At 32.6% G+C, this 14493-nt stretch overlaps 3 protein-coding genes across 5 annotated transcripts; 2 read left to right on the top strand and 1 right to left on the bottom strand.

The window, feature by feature from the left end:
- Window positions 1-4935: 4935 nt before the first annotated feature.
- On the bottom strand, window positions 4936-8551 carry LOC121126145 (uncharacterized). The gene is made up of 4 exons (XM_040721448.2): window positions 6991-8551; window positions 6793-6927; window positions 5522-6402; window positions 4936-5367 (listed from the first exon to the last, which is right to left on the bottom strand). The coding sequence occupies exons 1-4, from the start codon at window positions 7141-7143 to the stop codon at window positions 5205-5207; spliced, it is 1332 nt and encodes a 443-aa protein (XP_040577382.1). The 5' UTR covers window positions 7144-8551; the 3' UTR covers window positions 4936-5204.
- Window positions 8552-10239: 1688 nt separating this feature from the next.
- On the top strand, window positions 10240-12361 carry Orc2 (origin recognition complex subunit 2). Its single transcript, XM_040721242.2, has 4 exons — window positions 10240-10543; window positions 10631-10835; window positions 10907-11753; window positions 11816-12361. The coding sequence occupies exons 1-4, from the start codon at window positions 10421-10423 to the stop codon at window positions 12225-12227; spliced, it is 1587 nt and encodes a 528-aa protein (XP_040577176.1). The 5' UTR covers window positions 10240-10420; the 3' UTR covers window positions 12228-12361.
- A 48-nt stretch (window positions 12362-12409) lies between these two features.
- On the top strand, window positions 12410-13556 carry Pgls (6-phosphogluconolactonase). Of its 3 annotated transcripts, none has more exons than XM_040721245.1 (3): window positions 12410-12545; window positions 12622-13045; window positions 13112-13556. In XM_040721245.1, the coding sequence occupies exons 2-3, from the start codon at window positions 12640-12642 to the stop codon at window positions 13411-13413; spliced, it is 708 nt and encodes a 235-aa protein (XP_040577179.1). In that variant the 5' UTR covers window positions 12410-12545; window positions 12622-12639; the 3' UTR covers window positions 13414-13556. The 3 variants fall into 3 exon arrangements, with proteins under 3 accessions (XP_040577179.1, XP_040577177.1, XP_071747690.1); XM_040721243.2 differs by having other exon boundaries at window positions 12415-12554; XM_071891589.1 differs by having other exon boundaries at window positions 12521-13045.
- The last annotated feature ends 937 nt before the right edge of the window (window positions 13557-14493 follow it).

Below are 14493 nucleotides of genomic sequence, written 5' to 3'. Positions count from 1 at the left end.
GAAGAATCTTCACACACCTATGGTGTAAATAGATTTAAAAATGTATTGTAAAATAAATATATTATGTAAGAGAAAAGTTAATTTGACAATTCCCATCCCTTTTCTTAACTAAGTATGTCTCTTCATTATTGGTCACTTCGGATCATACTATAAACGTGTTCGTATACATACTAAAAACGCTTTTGGAACAATATTGCTCTTGGCTGCTTCAGTCGTGAATTATCGTGCATCGAGTATGTAGGTGTCAAAGGAAGAAATTAGCCATATCTTACATGTTAACGACCTAAAAGGGAAGGACACATCGAAGCAGTTCGTGTTGAACAACAACGGATCGATCTTTTTCTTTTCTTTTTTTATACTCAGTTCTGCTATCTATCATTTTACTTGTAATTTTTTTCTTCATTCGGGCAATGAAATTATGTAGCAATGAAAAAATTTAATATTTGAATTTTTTTCCAAAAATTTTAATGTTTTGTGAATATCTATGAATTTTTTAAATTTATTTTCAACAAATTTCATATTAGAATTTTTTTTCCAAATTAATACATATTATAACAATGAATTTTTTTAAATTTTTCCCTATAAAATTTAATATTTGGAACTTTTTTATGAATAGCTCTGGATTTTTTAAATTATTTTTCGAAAAAATTTCATTTTTGAAAAAAAATTTAGCCAAAAATTTAATTTTTGAACTTTTCCTAAAAAATTTTAATAATTCTCGCCCCCAAAAAAATATATATATCAATACATTTAAATCAAAAGTATTCCTACGCTTTCAATATTTCCCATATTTATATCAGAAATTTTAAACAATTATTTTTAATTTTCTCTTTCTTAATGTTTTTAATGATGATTACCATTTATTGATAAAAATATCTCTTTATTTTATAAAATATTATTTTTAATTTTCTCTTTCTTAATGTATTTAATGATGATTACCGTTTATTGATAAAAATATCTATTTATTTTATAAAATATTTTTTCATGCTTCGAAAACAATTTTTGTTCGTTTCATAAGTATTTATACACCTCCAAAAATGTAAAAATAATATATTGTCAGCTTTATTTTATCATGGCGAAGGTTGGAAAAATTAAGAGACTTCTATAAAGTGCTCAAGAGATCAATAAATTATTTGAACTATCTTCTAAGGTATAAAAATGTGATGAGCCTACTTCTTGCTTCAGTCTTATTCAACGCTCAATATGACTGAGACCAAGGAGTACAGTTAGGACATTTGCCAGCTTGTAGTCAATCGCCATAATCAAAGTGACAGCTAAAAATACATTTCCTTCAAGTTTTCCATCCCAAAATCCTCTGTCCAAAGCATCATCACCAAAGTCAAAAGAGCTTGCCCTGTCAAGAATCTCCCTCTCTTCCGGGGGTTTATGCCAAGAAAGACTCCTCTCCTCAAGAGTAGACACATAAACGCCAGGCTTAAGTATGCTAAAGATAATGGATCAACTTCTGGCGCACTTTAGTGTGGTCAGATGAAACAATGGTGGAGTTGTTTGGCCACAACCGGCATCGGCAAATTTGGCTGCAGAACGGCCAAGCATTCAACCCCAAAAACAGTATTCAAACAGTAAAACATTGTATTGGAAGCATCATAATTTGGGCTAAATTTTGCTGCCAATTGAAGGGGAAAACTTCACAAAATTGATGGCACCATAAAAAGGAAGACTACATCTTGAAATGCCTTTGTATCAATCAGCATACATGCTTAAGCTTGGAAGACATTGGTGGTTCCAGCAGGACAATGACAAGAAAACCTTCAAAAAAGTTCAAGAATGGCTCAATATACATAAGGTTAGGGTCATAGACTGGCCAGCCCAAAGTCCTGACCTTAATCCTATTGAGAATATGTGGACTTCATTGAAAAAAAACAGGCTTGTGAGCGATTATATGAAAAAAATTGGGATCCGATCAAAAATTGCGACCAGAAATTCAATAAAATATAGCAATATAACGATCAGGGCAATTTGCAATCAGCAATCCGATTAATTTAATTGCTATCACATTCAAATATACAACAGTTTTAAAACAATATATATATATATATATACCTTTTTAACTTAAATTATCGATTGATACACCTTTCTCAAATGTATTTATTTACAAAATTTGATTAATACTATAAAATATAATATATGTGGAAAAAACTAAAATATAATGCAGAAAAAGGCTAGAATATAGTGTGCCGGCTAATAATAATACCATTTTAGACCTCCAGTAGGCCAAGACTACTTCCAGACCTTCAGAGTCATCAGCTGGGTATCTTTCTACTTCCTGCTTGACCGCACCCGTCTTTTTGGGACGCTTGGTGAACAAATATTTCTTCAGCATTTGCAGCGCCAAAAATTCCTATTTATACATTTCGGCCGAAATCCGTTCCTACGACAAATATATTCGGATCAAAAACAAGTCAAGCCCGAGGTTATAAAGTTTGAGACGAGAATCAAGACCAAGACAGAGTGTATTAGACTCAATACTAAAACCAAGACTTTGATCTGTCAAGACGGAGACGATACCAAAACCATGGACAAACAGTCTCAAGGTATAGACCAGTCTCGAGAACCACAGCACTATTAAATGATATTTAATTTTACATAAATTGATCGGATCACATTTTTTTTTGTTATTTTTGTTGCGATATAGCGATATAAAGATCAGGACCAATTGTGATGCTGCCATCAGCGATAAAATATTACCATTTCGCAATTGATTCCCGATCAAAAAGAACTCCAATCAACATGCCTATAAAAAAAAAGTGTGAAAAGAATATCCAACTAATTTCAATGACCTTTGGAGATTCAGAAAAAGAAGAGTGGGCCAAAATCATCGATCCCTGTGTTTTCCTCAATTTGGTAAGGTCTTATCCAAAGTGTTCTCAATTTTTGAAGAAACCCAGAGGCTATGTCACAAAATATTCAGTCATTTTGCTCTTTGCGTATGAATACTTATGAAACACCAAAAATGATATTTTGTTAATTTACTACAAAAAAATAATTAAATTATTATAATTTTTTTAGTTAAAAGTAATTTTTGATTGATTAAGGATATTTTAAATGAGTTTGTTGATCCAACATGAACATTTAATTATTTTTCCTTTGGCATTTTTATTTTTGTGTGGGTAAAAATAGTTTTGGCCTCAACTATATTTATATATCATCATTCGCCCACCTCCCCGTGACCATTGATTGTGTGAGATGAGAGATTAGAAAGAAAATATATTTGATTTGGAAATCAATAAATTTAATAAAATATAAATGAATATAAAATTAATAAAGGTGACTTTATATAGTCACCTTGACCATTGCCGTCAAAGCCGTGCGATGCTCCCAAGAGTTAAATTTGGGAGGTGGAAGCATCTCTTGGATTTTTCGAAAAGTAAACTGAACTCCTTGGTTCAGTTTATCACTGGGCATTGTCTTTTACGCTGACACTATCATCTCATGCACTATTAAGTTAGCCCACTATGTCGTGGGTGAAGTTCAAAGAGATGAAGAACCACTTCATCTGGTTTATAAATGCCCTAGATTTATGATTGAGAGGACACAGCTTTTAGACAATATTCAACCTTTTCAAGGACATTCCGTCTCTACCCTCTCCAGTTTTTTAATGAATTCTGATTTCGGTGGATGGCTATCGGATTGCAGTAGGATACCTAATCTGGCAAACTATTCGGAGGGTACCAAAAGTTAAAGTTATTTTTTCCTATGTCGTACTGATTCTATGTTTTATTTGAAGTGTAGCAATTAATGTTTTATTATTGTTATCATCGTGTAGCAATATTATTGAAACCAGTATGATTGTAAGTAATTTCATTGGAAGAAAATATTATTGTGTGCAATTTCGTTGCTATTTATATTATGTTAGGACGAAAAAACTATTGAATTATGAAGATTCATGCCAGGAGTAATATTGTAATATAATATAGAACACCCTGGCCCACGAGGAAAGTTAAGTTTGTCCTCCACAGCTTCCTTGATCATCGAGGAACCCTTCTAATATCCCAAAATACACCCCAGCCCTCAGGTTGTAAAGGTGAAGTGCTGAACTTCAAGGATTTTTAAACTAAATCGCCGCTGCATTTCCTCGTATTCACCTACTTCGGGCCCAGTAACTCATCTACAAAACTCGTGGTCTGGGGTGTATTATAGTGTCATTGCCATTGAAGTTACAAAGTTGGTTTTATAATTCCAGGGCTAAAAGTTTTGATACCTCAGTTAATTTTATGAGGCAACTTTATGGCAAAGAAAATAGTTAAATCATATTTTTCGATTCATTACATTTATCTCACGGAAGCAAATAGCTTCATTAAATGAGTGTAGGTTGTACTCAAGTTGATTGATTCTTAGCTTGTTATATATTGGAGATATTATATTATTTTTAATGAAAGAAGGATACCTCTAGCTAGCTCAATTTCATTCTTAAGCATAGTTATTGTGAATTTCTCTTTGCTGTCCAAGATACAAGGGTTGTTGTTCAAATCAGCGCTGGTTCATAGCATGATTAATAGTATTAACCTTGCTTCATAGTACTGAACAAATTCATAATGTGGAAAGCAAATAGAATAGAAATTGCTTTAATTCATTACTGTGGAGGTATATACATCCAAAAGGCAAAGTTATTACCGTGCTCCACAATCGAGTCTACAGCTTTACTAACACCCAAACCATCTATTTATAATATTGTAAGATACAAATTTCATTATTATTAAGAGCCCTGATAATGGAAAACACTCTTATAAGGTATACAGCCAAAATCATTTATCAATGAATCGATCTGAAAAATTTAATTTTGGTTTTTAATAAATAGTTTAAGTCTTGATAAATATCAAGACTAGAATAAGTCGCGCCCACTTTCTAGGACATGTTTCATCAACTTCTATGAAGATCGATCCTTTTAATAATTATATAAATAGTTTATCTCAATTCAGCATAAATAAAAGTGTATTTCAACGAGTAAAATCTTAAAATACATGAAATAAAATATAAATATAATAAGTGTATGGTATATACACACTAAATATAATTATGATTAGGAACACAATTTATATAAACAAGGGTTTTTCGTTTCATTCTATTCACAGCCATTCATCATATACCTACATAATTAGTGTAACGCAAAGAGTATCAGTAGAGAGCTACTCTAAATAATACATATAATATTATAAAATTATCATGACCCTATCAGGTTCAGATTAAGGAACGTGAATTTCGATCTCCTCCGTTTCTAATATTTCACCATTATGCGGTGTTGAGGGATCATTTTCTTTCCTTTTGTTGGATCGAAGTGTACTCAAGCCCGGAAGAGGGAAATTGTGCATGAGGAGTGCAATATATCCTCGAGTCCCGCATGCCATTCTACAAATGAATCATAAGATGAGAGTGTAAAAACATACATATATCTTTAATTATAGAAATGAAGGAGTCAACAGCCTTCATTTTTATGATGCCTCATTCATTAGAGAAAAACACAAAAGTGTATTTAATTATTCATAAAGAAACTAATGCTTACTTTAACTCATTCGCCTGTTTAATTGTTTCCTCACTCCATGCAAATCCACGATGCGAACCCTTTTGCAAATATTTCAATTGATCATCCTGAAGAAAAGAAGGGATCACGGATTGATTCATAAGCTGCTTCTCAAGTCCTTTTGTTTTCCGCTTCTCTTTTCGCAACTTATTTTTATAATTATCCCGCTCTTTGGTCACTTTAGATAAAGCCGTTTGGAGTGATGTAACAGAGACACGAAGACGGAAGCAGAGATCATCACAAGTTTTTACATTCACAGTGGGACCGCACTCCACAGTAGGGACATCTTCTTCAAAATCAGGAGTTGATTCATTTTCACTTTCCAAAATAATAACCTCTTCTTCTTCCTCGGTATCCCCATTTTGCTTGGTCTCAGAGAATCCCTCAATATTGATACTTTCTTCATCTGCATCAAGTTCGTCATCCAACTCTCCACTCTTAGTTGAGGCCTGTTCTTCTTCACCAGACACTTCACACCTCGTCTCTGAATTTACCTCCATACAGTTCAATTCCATTGTAGTTACAACATCCGACTCATCAAAGTGATCCGTTTCATTAGAAGGAGTAAGGATATGATGAATGATGTCGGCATTTTCATCAATGGTGAAGACATCTGTCTCATTCGAAATAAATTCTGAGGGCTCTGTTTGTATTATTTGGTAGTCTTCAAAGTTGACTACGATTTTTCCTTGGACTTCTGCTGGGATTTCAACTTCGTGGCCTACTGGTGGTGGATTTTGTGAACTTTTGGATTTAAGAGAAGAGTTTCTTTTTTTGAGAGATATGTAGGAATGGTCATGGGCAGCAAGCTCAGGGTTCGACTCGGGTTGAAGCACTTCTATTCTTCCCACATCATTAGCAACCTAGGGAAAATATACAAACATATTAGAAGTAATACTTTCTACAATTTGCATGGGCTCCCAAGTAAGTTAAGTAATTCGTCAAAATATAATCAAAATTAAATAAAAACCAATATTTGGAAACGTCATATCTTGTTACAAATTAGTTTTGGTATTTATTAGGGCATTTAGGTCCCTGTAGATATGAAAAACTACTTGTAATGAGTAAGTTGAATCATCTTTCTGTAAAGTATTGAGTAGATTCCTGCAATCCATTAATGGACAACTTTAACAAAAAATCAGAACATTTTGAACTTATAACAAATAAATTTAGTATAATAATAATTAATCATCTTTTAAGTCATAGAGTTTGTAGACTAAATATTATAAATTCCAATGATTATCAACACATACTGGAATAGAAAAGGTATTGTCCTCCATAACATCCTCTATTTGGTATTGATTATGGAGGAATAGAGTTGGAATTCCATTGGGTTTAAGACGCCAATTTGGTTCCTTCCTCTTGAACATGTCATCCTCGAAATGATACTGTAAAAGTAATAGTTAAAAAAGAAGGCGTGACCTTCATGATTTAATCAAATACAGGCATACTTGGCATAGTTTGGAGTGCTCCGTTGGAGTCCAAAGGGGTCTATTGGTCATAATTTCCCATTGTTTTCTTCGTTTGGGATCCTTGGGATATCCAAAGAATCTAACTCCATGTTCAGTTCTTCGAGAACATCCGGGAGCGCAACAACCAACCATAATTCCGAGGAACAAATGCGCAGCACACTGGGATTCGGTCCGTTATTTCTTTCTCCAGCTGTTATTTAATTATTTCCCTAGCTGGCTACTATCCTATATTTAGCCAGTTTCTATTTTAAAGAACATATTTCACTTAGCCCGCTCCAGCCTTATGTTGTTGTTATAATTATTATCTCCCCGAGACTAGCCAGGGAAAACACTGAAATGAATATGAATGAAACTATATTTTCTTTATGATGTGCGCTTGTTTTGACTCTAGTGCAAAAGAAAAGTATCTGATTTATAAAGTAAATTATATAAATTGAAGCTTTAATAGCTAATATCTACCCCCATTTTTAAATTTAATTACATTTCCTTGTAGAGAAAGTTTAACTATTAAACAATTCTCCTTTCAGTGACATGGAGTATGCATTATATATTTTTAATTTCACCTAATTTTTAAAATATATAATGTACAATATTCACTTAAACCAAGAACTACTGCTTAAACAAGAAAGATGAAATATAGCTAATTCACAATTGGATCAAACTTTTTAGAAAATAAAAAAATAGCAGTTGAAAAACTTTTTGGAATATTTTTTTTATTATTATCATAAAGTTGTCTGTTTGGTTCAGAAACAGACATTTTAGCATAGATATTGAATAATTTTGATACAATTAGATTGACAAAAAGTGCTGAGTAATTGATAATTACTTATTAATTACCTAAGATGAAAATAATATGATAATCAGTTCATAGTTTTTGTAGTTTGTACCTGAATATTTGTTTATTTTAATTCTTCAAAGCTATTGCCATTGTTATTTCATTCTTAAAGAGAGGACCTATCTAAATTAGAAGTATAAAGTTATCGCTAGTGCGTACAAGATGAAAAGTTACACTGATAATTTGTTGAGAAGTTATCAGTGTAAATCTTTGATACGTCATAGAAACTAGTTGAATCAATTTCATAGAAAATTAACTAGTTAAGTTATAGGTCATTTTGAGTTTTGTTTTTTTAACTAATTGAGTTTAAGTTAATTAACTTTAGAGTAATTTAAATTAAATTATTTCGCCCAACCTAGGTTAAGTTAAAATTAATTTTGATATCAAAAAATAACTATTTAAGCCAGACCATTGAGAGATTTACCAGAGCCTTATAGTAAAGATTATTCTGTCAGTCCCTCTGGCTGAAATTTTCTCAACTTCCAATTGAACGATCAAGAAAAAAAATACAGATTCAAGTTACTAAGTATCCTTTTTATCGATTTGATGTGGAATGACTCAGTTGTAAAGTTTGATAAAACAGATAGTGTCGACAGTGTTTAACTAAATCATCGGAGAACTAACGGTTACTTAAAGACAGTTTTTTTTTTGTATTTCAACTTAGAATATGTTGAAATAAATTCAACTTTTACTAATTAACTTAATAAACTTAAAATTAAGATAATGCAGTTCAAAAAATTAAATAGTTAAGTTGAAGTTAAAAGAACGTTGTTTAAATAATTAACAAGTTAAGTTAAAAGTTAATTAACTTGACTTTTTAACTTATCTAAGTTAAGTTAAGTTGTATTATCTTGCCCAACTCTGATCATTATTCATTGCTATATATACGGTGTGGGATTTGTGTATATTTATTTCAATCTCATAGCCGCCCGCAGCTTATCAAATGAAACATCATGACAGTTAAGATGTCTCCTCCAAAATGTTATTTCCATTATTCGGTTGAATACGTTCATTTTCCGTTTCTTTTATTTAGCATACTGGGAGTTCATAATATTTTCAACCATTGAGATCACTAAAAAAACTATAGAAAGTTTTCACTGACATTTTAAATCAGGAGTGTCCGCAGGGAGTGGGCTGGAGGGACTGTAGGCATCCATTTATTTAAGATTTTTTTTTCTTAACTAGGAAATTTAATATGTGAATTTTTATAATATTTCAATTTTTTCCCAAAAAATTAATTTTTGTGTGAATAGCTATGGAATTTTGATTTTTTTTTTCAAAAAATTTAATTTTTGTGAACAACAGTGGAGTTTTGAAATTTTTTGAGACCAGCTATTGATTTCTAAAAATATTTTCTGCGAAATATTTATTATTTGAATTTTTTTCCAAAAATTTCAAAAATAAATAAATATATACATACATATATATAGAATCCTACGCACGCGCCTGTAAATCCCATCATAATCAAAGGAGACGACATCTTGAGAGCTCAAAGTTGATATTCATATTACATAAAATGACCAAATTTACAATAAATCTTAATGAAACTTCATCAAACGACTTTAAAAAACAAAAAGACTTGACATCTGCATTGAATATTACTTGATCTCTCAATCATAAACAGTGATACTTTAATCAAATACACGTATATGTACTGAAAATTCGGATGAAATGTGTAAATTTGTATTACTATTTTTTTCTCGATCGATTAAGTACGATAAATGTGGATAACTAGAGACGAATATCTTATTTTTTCTATTGTAATAGTTATTTTTTTTATCTACACTATGGTAATAAGATTCTTCAATGATGTATTTACGTATTTTTAATCAATATTAGAGTCATATGTATAATAAAACTAGGCATTAGAGGGATAAAATTTTGATAGACAGTTAGGTTTAAGTCCTTCTATTTGCTGGTCCCATTTTGATATTATACAATATCTCACTACTTTCATTAATGGGAATGTGAGTTTTTATAAAACTTTGTTATTTATGCCCCCAAAATGTCTCACGTCCCGTGAACACACTCTATATTGGTCCTTGCTTGCTCATTTAATACGTTTGAATTTTAGCAGGAGCATTAATATCTTACAGATTATTAACACTATACTTTTTTTTGTTAAATGTATTCTCACCAGGATTACGATATTAAATTAATATTATATAAAATTGGGTTAGATTTAAAATATATAATATATACTCCATTCGATTGAAATGATAATTTCATAAATGGGTTAATAAATGATAATATTAGCAGTTAATTATTTTTTGAAAAGGTTGAGATATAAATTATTCTTCTGCACTCCCGTCAAACACAAAAAAGAGGGCGTTCCATTTTCATTAAAGTGTTTCCCCGAATGATGTAATTTTTAAAACATAACCAACAGTTGAGAATGTCTCAATGTTAAAGGTGCCAGCGACCTCTATAAAATTATATAAGACTACCAAATACTCTCACGCAACTCCCCCTTCTTCACTATTCCTTTTAAAGAGACATTCCCGCCTTATTTATTAGTAATAATATTGTATTGACATTCACGTACATTCAACATTGTGATTGTCTTTCATCGACATGAAGAGGGGAAGACGGAGGAGTTCGGCTCTTGGCACAATTAATGAACATCCCAACTCACCATCGAAGAGTTCTACATTAGAGCCCAAAATAGGGGAGGAGGATGACGATGATGCTCTTCAGGTAAATCCTTGATACTTCCATAAAGTCCGTTGTCATTGATAGTCAAGGGTGGATTGTTCCTCTCTGTATGTTTTTTTATTTTTTTAGATGTTCGAAAAAATCCGAGCCTTAAAAGATAAAGAAAATGCGGGTGGACAGGAGATATTCGGATTCCGTACTCCAACAAAGAAGAGTCAAATGGCGGAAAAAGTGGCTCAGGAACTTCTGTCGCGAAAGACTACTCCGGTCTCGTCTCCGTACAAAACCCCAACCAAGTTAATAAAAAGTGGAACCAAAGAGAAAAAGCCCTCGTGTAATACTTACTAGTTACTTATTAGTTATTTCTTGAATATTCATTAATCCATTTTATGATATTACGTTTAGCCATGGACACGCCCCTCGCATTCCGTCGCCATGTATCCAAAAGATTAGCGCAAAGGCCCTCCGATGATGAAGAGGAGTCCTCTTCCGCCTCTGAGAGCTCTGAAGAAGAAGATCTTAAATCCGAGGATGAAGATACCTTCCAATCCACTGTCAGAACACCGACTCGAATAGGAACCCCTTCCCTTACACCAAGACGACGAGGTCCTCGTAGCTCCTCCAAGGTCACTGAGACTCAACATGACGTTGAACATTATTTTGAGGCTCAGAATGGCCCTGATAAAACGTCGGATCGGACGTTGAGTCGTCTTAAAACACCAAGACTCTCACAGGATGCTCTTCGGACCATTCTTTCACAGCAAGAGTCTATATATTCGAAAGAGATTGAAGAGCTTTCCTCCTTTTATCGCACTCGCTTTGAGAAATGGATGCTCATTTTAAGTGAAGATTTTAATATCGTAACCTTTGGTCTAGGGTCAAAAAGATCTATTCTACTCGAGTTTCAAGAAGAGTGTATCGCTCCACATCATGACTGCGTCGTTGTAAACGGGTTTTTCCCTTCCTTGACCATCAAACAAGTTTTGAACAATATTACGTCTGACATAATGGAACACTCAGGATCCTTGGTGAGCGTTCCGGAACAGTGTGAATTCATTATTAATAATCTCAAAGAGCCTTTATATTTGATTATACATAATATTGATGGTCCAAACTTGAGAGGAGATAAGGTTCAGTCCGTTCTTGCACAGCTTGGAGCCCATCCACATATTCACATCATTTGTTCAATTGATCACATCAACGCACCTCTCATTTGGGATCAAAAGAAGCTCTCCAAGTTTAACTTTATTTGGTAGTTTTTTTATAATTTAAATTTATGAGTCTCTTTTCACACACATTCTCCATGTATTCCAGGTACGACACAACGACCTTCTTGCCCTATACTCAAGAAACTCTTAATGAAAACTCTCTCATGGTTCAACAAACGAATGCACTTGCACTTAGCTCATTGGCTGCCGTTTTCGCATCTTTAACCCCTAACGCAAAAAGTATATTTATCATCATAGCAGATGATCAACTTGAGGCAGAAATCTCAGAGTCAGGGGCAAATTACTCTGGAATTTCCTTTCCCAATTTGTATCAACGCTGTAGAGAGGCGTTTTTAGTGAATTCGGATATTACATTGAGGGCTCAGCTCACAGAGTTCAAGGATCATAAATTGATTCGAATCAAAAAAGGATTTGATGGAATGGATCATTTGACAATTCCTCTTAATAATTCTACCCTTAGAGATTTTGTTGATGAACAGAAGGAATTACTCAATTAGTTTTTACATCTCTTTTTTTAATAATATAATTAATTGTACATCCTATGATTTTAATGTTAACACTTTTTATGTGAGACCGTACTCAGCAATAGGAAATATTTTATGTCGTCTCTAAATAAAGTTTAATTTCCTCATGTACTGCGTTGAATTTTTACTTACTCGGTACTCCTCCCTTTTGTAGAGTTGGAAATCATGTCTTGTCACCACTCAGTCATCATACCTGTGTAAGGCTTTTTGGTGTATTTTTCATTAATATATATCAAGTGTCTATTTTATAAATTGTGCAAGACTTCAGAGTAGGGGAATTTCGCATTTTGAGTACGTATAGTGAGTTGTGTATATACAAAACACATATTACGTAACTACAAGTTTATTCTTTATATTTTCCTATCAGTTTCGGCTCTTGCTAAAAATGACAAGTAAAGTTATCGTGAGCGAAAATGTATCTCAGGATCTTTCTTCTGTGATTAAGAACGTCTATGAATCCAATAAGAAGAATCCGGATGAAGATTTTGTCATTGGATTATCTGGAGGATCTCTTCCTAAATTCTTTGCGAGTGGTCTGAATGAATTAAAGGATACAATTAATTGGTCCAAAGTCAAGTTTATATTTTGTGACGAGAGGCTTGTTCCCTATGATGACGGAGACTCCACCTGGAAGATTTACAAGGAAACCGTTGTGGGTAAAGTCGAGGGCTTGGATGAAAGTAATTTTATACTAGTTGATGTGAATTTGCCTGATGCTGAGGCATCTGCTATCGACTACGAGACAAAGGTTAAAGAGTATGCAATTAAAGGATTCGATTTGTTACTATTAGGTTCGTGTATTTATAAATTATATCTAAAGATATTATTTATCTGAATTGTGTTCTATCATTTGTTAGGTATGGGGCCCGATGGACATACTTGCTCTCTCTTTCCAGGACATCCTCTCTTGAAAGAACAGGATCGTATTGTTGCACCTATTACGGATTCACCCAAGCTTCCTCCATCTCGTGTTACTCTTACTCTTCCCTACATCAACAAATCCAAAGCCGTCATTTTCGTATGCACGGGCGAAGGCAAAAAGACTATGATTGAGAATGTGTTGAAGAAAAAAATTGAGGACTTCCCTTCCACACTTGTTCGACCAGAGAATGGGGAGCTCTATTGGATTCTTGATAAACCCGCTGCATCTAATTTATAAGAATAATTTTTATATACAATCATTTATGAATCATGACATTCAAATTAAAATTATTTTTATGATTTATATATTGTTTTGTTCTTTTACTAATCGACGAATATTAAAAGGTCATTATTTTCAATATAAAATCAAAGTCATATTTATATATGTACTGTTTTTTTTTTTTTTTTGTTTTTCACATAAGTCATTTTGGCATTTTCAAAAACATGGATTTTCCCAATGGCAAATTATACTTTTATTAATGCCATATAGTATGAACGCCAAATTTATGATTGGATCAAATCAAGGGAACGTTTTATTTATATACTAAATTGTTATGTATTGTATTTTTTGAGACGGTCGACACTCTCCTGAGATGAACACTAATGATTTAATTCACAGCTCAGTCATGATCGTATCCATCATTATTTCATATCCACATTCCCCTTTGCATAATATGTAGAGAGAGATAAGTATAATGTAGAATGTTTTAATGCAAATGAATTGTCGTAAGCATTTACAAAAATTGCATCAGGGCTCTACAGTGTGATGTTAATATTGCAATGCTTTTGATATCGTTTCCTAAGCTTTGTAATTTCACACAAAGACGTGTGTAAAGAATTATTATGATTACATACACTCTATCACTGACCTGAAAGTGCTAATGACGTAAATGATTCCTATCAAGGTCTTTGCATAACTATTACTCTATATTTTGTAGAAGTAAAGATCGAGTACTCAAATCCCTATCCAAGCCTCTATTTCTATCGTTTTCAAAGGTCATCCAAGCCCACAAAAGATAAATATAGTTAGTATTACGCAAATTATTATTATATGTTTTAATAATTAGATTCTCCTTTCTAAGGGCGTTATTTGTTGATATCAATATGGGGCTCGGCTAACGAAGTAACTCCATATTCTACATCATAAAGATTTAGTAATATGTTTCTTTTTTGGAGCTGAAATAGTGATAAAAGAAATTAATTTGTTGTATCCTCTAGATGAGTATGTCCTTAAATGAAAATGATGAGTCATTTACAGTACTTATATATTTAAAAAACAAATTAAAATACTTCATTGATGAAGGGGATTGTTAGTAAT

The sequence above is a fragment of the Lepeophtheirus salmonis genome, chromosome 11, assembly GCF_016086655.4.
Source record: "Lepeophtheirus salmonis chromosome 11, UVic_Lsal_1.4, whole genome shotgun sequence".
In the NCBI taxonomy this organism is placed as follows: Eukaryota; Metazoa; Arthropoda; class Copepoda; order Siphonostomatoida; family Caligidae; genus Lepeophtheirus; species Lepeophtheirus salmonis.
The sequence above is the reverse complement of the archived record's forward strand: the minus strand, read 5'-3'. Positions and strand labels throughout refer to the sequence as shown.

Coding starts and splice junctions, on each gene's coding strand:
- LOC121126145 (XM_040721448.2), bottom strand. CDS start 7,143: ATGGTTGGTTGTTGCGCTCCCGGATGTTCTCGAAGAACTGAACATGGA. Junction 6,928..6,990: donor AGCACTCCAAACTATGCCAA/GTATGCCTGTAT, acceptor TTACTTTTACAG/TATCATTTCGAGGATGACAT. Junction 6,403..6,792: donor ACAATACCTTTTCTATTCCA/GTATGTGTTGAT, acceptor TATTTTCCCTAG/GTTGCTAATGATGTGGGAAG.
- Orc2 (XM_040721242.2), top strand. CDS start 10,421: ATGAAGAGGGGAAGACGGAGGAGTTCGGCTCTTGGCACAATTAATGAA. Junction 10,544..10,630: donor ATGACGATGATGCTCTTCAG/GTAAATCCTTGA, acceptor TTATTTTTTTAG/ATGTTCGAAAAAATCCGAGC. Junction 11,754..11,815: donor TCCAAGTTTAACTTTATTTG/GTAGTTTTTTTA, acceptor CATGTATTCCAG/GTACGACACAACGACCTTCT.
- Pgls (XM_040721245.1), top strand. CDS start 12,640: ATGACAAGTAAAGTTATCGTGAGCGAAAATGTATCTCAGGATCTTTCT. Junction 13,046..13,111: donor ATTCGATTTGTTACTATTAG/GTTCGTGTATTT, acceptor ATCATTTGTTAG/GTATGGGGCCCGATGGACAT.